General features: G+C 37.0%; 1 protein-coding gene across 1 annotated transcript; it reads left to right on the top strand.

Annotated features, from left to right (window-relative positions):
- Window positions 1-1,174: 1,174 nt before the first annotated feature.
- Window positions 1,175-8,437, top strand: LOC311118949 (trace amine-associated receptor 13c-like; the record flags this gene model as incomplete). The annotated part of the gene is made up of 3 exons (XM_084193699.1): window positions 1,175-1,232; window positions 4,690-4,785; window positions 7,599-8,437. 3 exons carry the CDS (start codon window positions 1,175-1,177, stop codon window positions 8,435-8,437), a joined length of 993 nt encoding a protein of 330 aa, XP_084049825.1.
- Window positions 8,438-11,207: the final 2,770 nt, after the last annotated feature.

The following is an 11,207-nucleotide window of genomic DNA, read 5'->3' as shown; positions in this document are numbered from 1 at the left end:
GTAATTACAATGTTTGTCCCGTGCTCTATTATTATAACACTTTATTTGAAAATATTTGTGGTGGCCATATCACAGGCCAGAAAGGTATTTTCAAAAGAGGCTGCCAGTGTGTCTGGTGTTAAAACTGTACAGGCAAATAAGTCAGAGAGAAAAGCAGCAACAACTCTAGCTATTGTTGTTTTCACCTATCTAAGTTGTTGGATTCCATTTTATTTTTGTATACTTTTATTTTTAATTGACCAATTTGTATAATTTATCATCAGCTGTCTGCCACTTGCTAATTCCTTAATTAATCCAATAATTTATGCTTTCTTTTATCCATGGTTCAAAGTAACAGCTAAACTTATTTTAACTCTGAAGTTAAGACGTTCATAGTTCCTATGTTTTTATTCCTAAATATGACACACATAGGTTTGATATGTTTTGTAATATATTTGTTGCTTCTTTCATGTAACAATACACTGATATTATTCATCTCAGTGTTGTCATCATAGATACATGTGGTGTTGTGGTCCTCTGTAGCTCAACTGGTAGAGCCCGGCGCTTGTAACGCCAAGGTAGTGGGTTCGATCCCCGGGACCACCCATACACAAAAATGTATGCACGCATGACTGTAAGTCGCTTTGGATAAAAGCGTCTGCTAAATGGCATATTATTATTTTTGATGCAGAATGATTTGGATGGATTGGAATGGAATGACTTGGAGAAGGCATAAGAAGGCATAAGCTTGTTTTATAAAAGACATTGTAGTCATTTAGGGTTGTATATTCCAAATACCAAAGTCTGTGGTTGTTCAATGTTATTTAATGATAAAAAGTAAGTATTCCAATAGTACATTCCGAGGACGTCAAGATTCATTCTATATGTTGTTTAACATCTCCCTCTAGTGGCTCAATTGTGACACAATGCCTTCATCAAGTGTGGTAAAGTTGAAATGTACAATAATGCATGATATCAGATAACGTCCAAGTCTATCTCAATGGTCTATTGTGTAAGTAGTTGAGGGTAAAATGCAAGAATATGCAATCATGGTTAACACTTTATAGTTATCAGTAATACACAATTTGTAAGGCATTTACAGTTTGCTCACCATTTATTAATCATTACTCCCACATTTGTTAAATGTTAGTAAGCTAGGTATTTTCACATTGATATATAACTACTATATGCATTAATGATAAAACACAACAGCGCAGGAGATCGCAGCAGACACTTCAACCTCAACATTCTGGGTATGAACACTACAAAAGTTGTTTATAAATGTGTGAATAACTAACTAAAACAAATGTGTGTGTAATGATAAATGATGAAGAAAATATTTAAAGCTTCAATATGTAACTTTTTGGGTGACCCGTCCAAATTCACATAGAAATATGAGTTATAGAGCTGTCATTCTCATTGAAAGCAGGTCTAAGAAGCGGTAGATCTGTTCTATGTAAGCTATTACTATGTTTCCCATTATTAAGTTTAGTTTTGTACTCCTTGGCTGTGTTGCCGATGGCTGTGTAGATGGCTGAGTTAACTTCTTTAGAGCCTGTACCATGTACAAATCATTTTTGGATTTTACATCAAATGTTTAATATGAGGCGACATTATAGAATGCCACCTTTTATTTGAGGGTGTTTTCATACATAAATTAGAGCACCTTATGTATCTAGTCCCCCCATTTGAAGAAGCCATAAGAATTTGGACAACTTCACTTGTGATGTATTGAAGGGAGTAACCCTTTAAACATAATGTTCAGTTAAATGATGTATTTAGAAATTGGTTCCCTTACCCTGTAAGCAGTTTATGAACTAATCTAATGAGTGACTACAAGCCACACTTTGGTTTTGGTAGTCACTGCCAACAAACACAAATGTTAGCATTTTCAGACAAAACATGTTACTTCTACTACTTTCAGCATACTACTACAACAGTGTGACTGTTTTGGAATAAAATGTTCATATATTTCCTTTAACATCCTCTGTGTTGTGTGCTTATTGTTTAACCATTGATATGTTCTAGGTCATTTTGAGACCTTAAGGAGCATCAGGTACTGCTGGAATGTCTACCAATGGCATGTCCATCTTTTTGTGAGAATTTACAATGGTCACTCAACGTTTATTAAGGATAAATAGTCCTCGCTTTAGGGACTGCAACACAACTTTACCAATGATTGGTAAATGGTTTACAAGGACATTTATTAAACATCGTAGTATTACATACTATAAAAGTTCTTTATAAATGTGTGAACAACTAGCTTAGTAACACAAATGTGGGAGTAATTATAAATAAATGAATAAACTATTTCTTAATCCATTACATATTCTTTATTACAAGGTGTTATTATAAAGTGGTACCATATTTCTATATTCATTCTGACTCAACAGCATCTGAGAGCTGCTCTGGCATGACCCCTGACCTGGCAGCAATCTGACACTATGAATCTTTAATGCATATAGTAGTTATTTATGAATGTGAAAATACCTAGCTGACTAACATATAACAATATGATGACAACACTGAGATGAGTAATGTTAGTATATTGTTACATGAAAGAAGCAATTACAACAAAATAGTATAACATAACTATGTTAAACTAGGGAATAAAAACATAGGAACTATACATGCCTTAACTTCAGAGTTAAAATATGTTTAGCTGTTACTTTGAACCATGGATAAAAGAAAGCATAAATTATTGGATTAAATTAAGGAATTAACAAGTGGCAAAAAACTGATGAAAAGTGATGACTAAATTTGCTAAAAAAAAAAAAAAAAAAAAAAAAAGAAATCCAACAACTTAGATAGGTGAAAACAACAATAGCTAGAGTTTTTGCTGCTTTTCTCTCAGACTTATTTGCCTGTACAGTTTTATTTGCCTGTACAAACATATCAATAGCATGTAAAGTAGCTAGTTTGCTATAAAATCGCCTAAGCAAACTGCACTATCAATTTAGGAGTCTACAATTTCACCATGTTCAACCTGCAGATCGATGTGCCTCACAGACTGGAGTCTAACACTTGCAACGGCGGATATACTTGTGAGGAGATGGGAAACGTTGTCCATATAATGTCAATGGGCTGCGCGGTGCATTCTGGGTGATTCCGGGACAAGGAGCGCCCTCCTTCATAGAGTGAATGGGAGTCTATTGGGCGCTATGTTAAAAACCCAACATTAGCAAGTATTTTGTTAACAGGAAGTGCAACATTACAAATCTTTAATGACCTTGCTATCTGTAATATCGTGTAGCTTTGGAATCGTGACATTACGTACTTTTGAGGTTGAATAGGCACATTTCTCGACATACAGAGAAGGGGTTAAGTGACGATTAGCTCAGCAACCGCATGACGCAGCAAGACAATGTGAACGCGATTGGTTGACAGTCGGCTGGGTGGGGCGTTATACGCTCCTTCATTCATTGGATTCCTATCTCCTTTCTATAATATCTCTGGCAACAGCACCATGCAATGCACCCTGGACTAAAGAGGCAGACTGATAGGAAAAATGTGCTAGACCCTCCGTTAAATTACACATTTCTCGAGGTAGGAATATCACTAAAATATGATCAATGGCTCATTCGAGAGAAGACATCCTCCCGAGTTATGACATCGGCCAATATTGAAATCTGATATGTATGATAGACATTGTCGCGATCTTAAAGTAGTAAAGTAGTATTCCTATTAACTTCCAGTGTAGTGAGAGCGACTTTATCACAGTGCTACGTCATACCGGACAGATTTCTGCCTGTGTCACGTTCGTTCATAGACGTGTCAGACCAAGGTGCAGAGTGATATGCATACATGTTTATTTAAACTTAATAAACACTTGACAAAACATTAAACGAAACGTGAAGTCCAAGGTAGACACAAACAACATACCTTACATGGAACAAGATCCCACAACTCAATCGTGCCAATAGGCTGCCTAAGTATGGTCCCCAATCAGAGACAAGAGACAACGAGCGACAGCTGCCTCTGATTGGGAACCACACCGGCCAACATAGAAATACCCATACTAGATATAAAACATAGAACTACACAACATAGAAAATACACACTAGACTGTACAACATGGAAAATACACACCCTGACTCAACAAACAAGCGTCCTCTGAGTCAGGGTGTGACAGTAATTTTCATATGAAGAGAAATAATTGATAAAACGTATCGGTGCTCATTGGCCATTGGACATAAACATTACACAACAAGTTGGAAATCGCAAATTCAACTATGAGTGGTTTGGAAGGAATCAAAGGCTAACTGCAAGCATTGCAAAGCAATCACTAGCCTGTTATTCAGTGGATTGGGGGTGTGGTCCCATGTCTTGGTTTAACAGTCTCTTTTCCAAGCTTAAAATGATACATTCAGCATTGGTCATGCTGTCAATCCAGAATGATTTCTGCCACGCTCAAAACAACTGTTAACTCGGAACTGGGAAATCTGACTTCAGTGAGTTCAAGACAACTGGGATCACTGACGTCATCATGATTCGACTTTGTTTTTTTCCCGAGTTGTATAGTATGATGTCTTCATGCCTTCATGTTTATCTGCCATTTGGGTCCACATTCTGTACGTGATGTGTTTGTATATGTGTGTTAATATACGAATGTGTTTTGTCCCTCCAGTCTCCCCCAGGATCTGTGGTCAGAACCAGGTCCCAGAAAATGTGAGTGTGGTGGTGAACAACCCTGTGTCTCTAACCTGTGAGGCCTCTGGCATCCCTCTTCCTGCTATCACCTGGCTGAACGATGGAAACACAGCAGCACAGGAGACCGCAGCAGACACTTCAACCTCAACGTACTGGGTATGAACACTACCACTACTCTCACTACATTAATGTCAGAGTGCTGCCAGGTCAGGGGTCATTCCAGAGCAGCTCTCTCAGATGCTGTTGAGTCTTTTGGTATGTAAGATGTGTCTATATTGATTCTGGATCATATTATATATTTGTCGATCCTGGATCATGCCCCATGAAATCAGGATGTGCTAAATCAGAGAGGCTATATAAAATAAAATGACATTTCAGTTCTGTACTTGTGAAAATGTCTTGTTATTTGTCAAAAACACTATAGAGAAGGGTGTAGGATTGAGACTTGAGTGAGGTTAGGGGGAGGTGTAGTCTGGAAACCTACCTCTTCATGAGTATCTTGATTAATGCCACAACAGTCAGACTCACGCTCTTGTGATGAGGTAGCCCTGCCTGGTTCTTAAAAATCAGTGTCACCATCGGTCCAAGAGGTACTTCCTTCTTGGCCAATTGATTAAGATGTTGGTTTTCCACTCAGGATACCGGGGTTCAGATCCCACCTGTGAGAGTCATGATTCAGGGGTGGGATTCTTGATCTGTGCAGGGGGGACTTGTTTAGGGTTGAGGGTTGTACTCAGGCTGACTGGTGGGGGGGGGGGTCCTAATGGAAGTTGTACTCATGTTCATGCACACAAAGACAGTAGAGGTGTATACAGGTTCACTTTGAATGTTTATGCTGTATTAGGGCTTTACTGGGGCCCTGGAGTAAAGCATTTGTGTTTCTCCAACACCATATTTTTCACCTAGTTGGCTCGTGGATTCGAACAAGCAACCTTTCGATTATTGGCCCAAAATTTTAACCGCTAGGCTACCTGCCGCCAGTTTTTGAGAATTGTGTTTGTTTTGATTAATATTGTTGTATTTATTGTATGTTCATGTTCACAGGGATTCCTTGCAAATGAGACCCTGGTCTCAATGGTGACCCACCCTGTAGAAATAAAAGTAAAAAATAAAAATACATTCTAAATGTAGTAGATGTATTTGAGTGTGTGGTTGACACCTTTCATTGGTAGAGTGATATAAGTGTCATTATGAGAGAGCCCTGCATGTTTCCAATATGTGAATATGTTCATGTGTGACTTGTGTACTAACGTTCCAGTTTTCCGTACGTCATGTAATATATTGGGTTGTGTTTGTGTATTTCTATGCTGACGTCTCTAAATTAATTTCCATGTAAATGGACAATAAAGTATATGGTATCGTAGCGCAAACAGGACCCTCTGGAATCTGACAGAACAGCATCTAACTAGATTTATTAAAATAAAAATATAATCAAATGTTTGACAACCTTGATGAAGCTGAGAAATAATGACTGTATCGAAAGAAGAGGAGGGTGCTCAACCAACGTGAGTCGAGGTGCAAAAAATGTAATCATCATTGCAAAGGAAAAGGCACAACACTTCCTCACCATTAAAAATGATTTGTTTTATTTAAGCAAGGTTAAAAGATAAACGTTTCAGCCTTCAATGGCCTTCATCAGAATAATCACACAAAGGGAATGGACAAGTTCACACAGGGTACGGGGAACACAATTAGACAGAGAGAAAACTCTCTTCAGCTGGTGGTGCTAATGAGAGAGGGTGTGGTAGACTATACAGGTTGGTCCTCAGGGTGATGAGTGAGAAAGTTACAGAGGGTCAAAGATCATACCTCCCCAAAACTGCTAACCTCCCCTATTATTGGTAATGGTGAGAGGTTACATGGGGCATTACTCTCAAGGTAGCAGGCTGGCTGAAAAACATCAAGGGGGATGACTGGGTCAGAATACTGTAGGGTGATGTCTGCCAAATATTATGTGTCCCCTACAATGTGACTGTCTCCATCAACCTGAATAATTACTTCATAATTCAGTTTAGATGGACATTTTTACAAGTCTATGTAATGTTCCTATGGAATGCCATTAGTGCATCCACCTTAAAGATATGCCATCTCATTAACTGCCTGACTATCAATTTTCTTATGCACTGTCCAAATGACATATGCTGTGATCTGTCCTGTAGTTTCTCAAGGCCTTCCTTCCAAATCTTGTTTCGTTCTCTCGACTGGAAGGATGGAGGAGTTTAAGGATGGGGTTTGGAGGGGAGGGCTGGCTGGCTGCTTACACTCACCGTTAGTTTTGTGTCTTATGATAGCTAGCTTGTTGCAAGTCAGAACATTTATCAGAAACACAACCTCTGTTTGGAGTCTCGGCTTCCGAGGCTATGTCTCCTGAGGTTGTGGATTATGGTCCAATCTGAGCACTGACATCAATCAAAACAGTTAGTCTTGAACAGTTCTCCTGTTTCCCATGTAAAATAGCCTTTGAGTGACCCAATCATCACCCATTCTATATTTTCCCCATTTAAATCATCAGTTGATAAAACATACCTTTTTCTCTCATCTCTAACTATCAGTAAGAGTGAAGGACAGGCTAGGTGGCCATTGCAACATACAAACTTGTAATACATTACATCATGTTTTGAAAAATAATTTGTTTATCCAACCATTTGTTCATTTGTGGGCTTGTGTGTGTGTGTGTGTGTGTGTGTGTGCGTGTGAGTGTGCAGAGAGACACTGGGGAGGGGAGTGTGTGTCAGTCATTCAGGGATAAATAGAGAGGCAGAGCTCAGAGTTTGTCAGAAGGCTGACCTGACAGGGTCACACACAGGACCAAGCAGGAGCAGGACCTCAGCATTTGGACCCTTTATTACAAATGGAGACACAGGAAGATGTTCAATACTGTTTTCAAGACAGAAACTCTTCTTGCAGAAAGACTTTGCTATCGACATCTATCTACATAACACTGTACATCTTCTTCTCATTGATTTCAGCAGTTACAGTATTTTTGAACATACTGGTGATCATCTCCATCTCTCACTTCAAGCAGCTCCACACTCCAACCAACCTGCTCATCCTCTCTCTGGCTGTGGCAGATCTCCTGGTGGGACTGATTGTGATACCAGTAACGACTGTAGCATTAATGGAACCATGCTGGGATTTTGGGGAACATTTCTGTGGGTTTTATTTCTGCATCACTTGTTTGTGTTCTTCTTTATCTGTGGGCAGTTTGGTCTTGATATCTATTGACCGTTATGTTGCTGTGTGTGATCCCTTATTGTACCACTCTAAAATAACAATAACAAGAATGATGTGTTGTATATCAATTACCTGGTGTTGTTGTATCATATACGATGCTGCTATTGCAAAACTATTTGTAAATGTACAGGTACCCAGCAGGTGTTTGAAAGAATGTTTTACTGTAGAAGGGTCAGTCTTGGGTAATAGAATTGACTTTGTAATTACAATGTTTGTCCCGTGCTCTATTATTATAACACTTTATTGTAAAATATTTGTGGTGGCCATATCACAGGCCAGAAAAGTATTTTCAAAAGAGGCTGCCAGTGTGTCTGGTGTTACAACTGTACAGGCAAATAAGTCAGAGAGAAAAGCAGCAAAAACTCTAGCTATTGTTGTTTTCACCTATCTAAGTTGTTGGATTCCATTTTATTTTTATTTTATTTTTTATTTTATTGACAATTTATCATTATTTATCATCAGCTGTCTGCCACTTGCTAATTCCTTAATTAATCCAATAATTTATGCTTTCTTTTATCCATGGTTCAAAGTAACAGCTAAACATATTTTAACTTTGAAATTAAGATGTTCATAGTTCCTATGTTTTTATTCCTAAATATGACACACATAGGTTTGATATGTTTTGTAATACATTTGTTGTAATTGCTTACATTATTCATCTCAGTGTTGTCATCATAGATACATGTGGTGTTGTTGCAGAATGATTTGGATGGATTGGAATGGAATGACTTGGAGAAGGCATAAGAAGGCATAAGCCTGTTTTATAAAATACATTGTAGTCATTTAGGGTTGTAAATTCCAAATACCAAAGTCTGTGGTTGTTCCATGTTATTTAATGATAGAAAGTAAGTTTTCTAATAGTACATTCCGAGGACGTCAAGATTCATTCTATATGTTGTTTAACATCACCCTCTAGTGGCTCAATTGGGACACAATGCCTTCATCAAGTGTGGTAAAGTTGAAATGTACAACAATGCATGATATCAGATAACGTCCAAGTCTATCTCAATGGTGTATTGTGTAAGTAGTTGAGGGTAAAATGCAAGAATATGCAATCATGGTTAACACTTTATAGTGTTCAGTAATAAACCATTTGTAAGGCATTTACAGTTTGCTCACCATTTATTAATCATTACTCCCACATTTGTTAAATGTTAGTAAGCTAGGTATATTCACATTTATAAATAACTACTATATGCATTAATGATTAAACACAACAGCGCAGGAGATCGCAGCAGACACTTCAACCTCAACATTCTGGGTATGAACACTACAAAAGTTGTTTATAAATGTGTGAATAACTAACTAAAACAAATGTATGTGTAATGATAAATTATGAAGAAAATATTTACTATTTAAAGCTGCAATATGTAACTTTATGGGTGACCCGTCCAAATTCACATAGAAATATGAGTTATAGAGCTGTCATTCTCATTGAGGTAGATCTGTTCTATGTAAGCTATTACTATGTTTCCCATTATTAAGTTTCGTTTTGTACTCCTTGGCTGCGTTGCCGACGGCTGTGTAGATGGCTGAGTTAACTTCAGTTAAATTATGTATTTAGATATTGGTTCCCTTACCCTGTAAGCAGTCTATGAACTGCTCTAATGAGTGACTACAAGCCACACTTTGGTTTTGGTATTCACTGCCAATAAACACAAATGTTAGCATTTTCAGACAAAACATGTTACTTCTACTACTTTCAGCACACTACTACAACAGTGTGACTGTTTTGGAATAAAATGTTCATATATTTCCTTTAACGTCCTCTGTGTTGTGTGCTTATTGTTCAACCATTGATATGTTCTAGGTCATTTTGAGACCTTAAGGAGCATGAGGTACTGCTGGAATGTCTACCAATGGCATGTCCATCTTTTTGTGAAAAATTAAACTGGTCACTCAACGTTTATTAAGGATGCATAGTCCTCGCTTCAGGGACTGCAACACAACTTTACCAATGATAGGTAAATGGTTTACAAGGACATTTAATAAACATCCTATGAATGATCTTATTACATACTATAAAAGTTATTTATAAATGTGTGAACAACTAGCTTACTAACACAAATGTGGGAGTATTTATTAATAAATGAATAAACAATTTCTTAAACTATTAAATATTCTTTATTACAAGGTGTTATTATGAAGTGGTGCCCAATTTCTATATTCATTCAGACACAACAGCATCTGATAGCTGATTTCGCATGACCCCTGACCTGGCAGCAATCTGACACTATGAATCATTAATGCATATACTAGTTATTTATAAATGTGAAAATACCTAGCTGACAAACAAGTAACACATATGTCAGTAATGATGAATAAATGGTGAGCAAACTGTAAATGCCTTACAAATAGTTTATTACTGAACATTAATGTTTTATCCATAATTGCATATTCTTACATTTTACCATGAACTACTACAATACACTGTTGAGTTAGACCTTGAAGTTATCTGATATCATACATTATTGTGCATTTCAACTTTCTGCACTTGTTGAAGACGTTGTGTCCCAATTGAGCCACTAGAAGGTGATGTTAAACAACATACAGAATTATCCATGATTGATGTGGAAAATAATCACTATATTTCACCTTCTTATGCCTTCTCCAAGTCATCCCATTCCAATCCAGCCAAATCATTCTGCATCAACACCACATGTATCTATGATGACAATACCGAGATGAGTAATCTCAGTGTATTCTTAAATGAAATAAGCAATTACAACAAAACAGTATAACATAACTATGTCAAACTAGGGAATACATTTTATTTATTTTTTCCTTTATTTTTTTTTTAATTTTCTCATTATTTTAGTATACTTTTTTTTTTTTTTTTTTTGTCATTTAGCAGACGCTCTTATCCAGAGCGACTTACATGAGCATAATAAAGACATAGGAACTATACATGCCTTAACATCAGAGTTAAAATATGTTTAGCTGTTACTTTGAACCATGGATAAAAGAAAGCATAAATTATTGGATTGGTAAAATAATTAACAAGTGGCAGAAAGCTGATGAAAAGTGATGATGAATCTAAATTTGCTAAAGAAAAAACGAAAAACGAAATCCAACAACTTAGAAAGGTGAAAACAACAATAGCTAGAGTTTTTGCTGCTTTTCTCTCTGACTTATTTGCCTGTACAGTTTTAACACCAGACACACTGGCAGACTCTTTTGAAAATACCTTTCTGGCCTGTGCTCCGGCCACCAGAAATATTTTCAATTAAAGTGTTATAATAATAGAGCACGGGACAACCATTGTAATTACAAAGTCAATTATATTACCCCAGACTGACCCTTCTACAGTAAAACATTCTTTCAAACATTTATATTTAAGTATT

Source organism: Coregonus lavaretus (genome assembly GCF_964263955.1).
Source record: "Coregonus lavaretus genome assembly, contig: HAP1_SCAFFOLD_520, whole genome shotgun sequence".
Classification (NCBI taxonomy): Eukaryota; Metazoa; Chordata; class Actinopteri; order Salmoniformes; family Salmonidae; genus Coregonus; species Coregonus lavaretus.
This window is presented reverse-complemented; position numbering and strand designations above follow the sequence as displayed.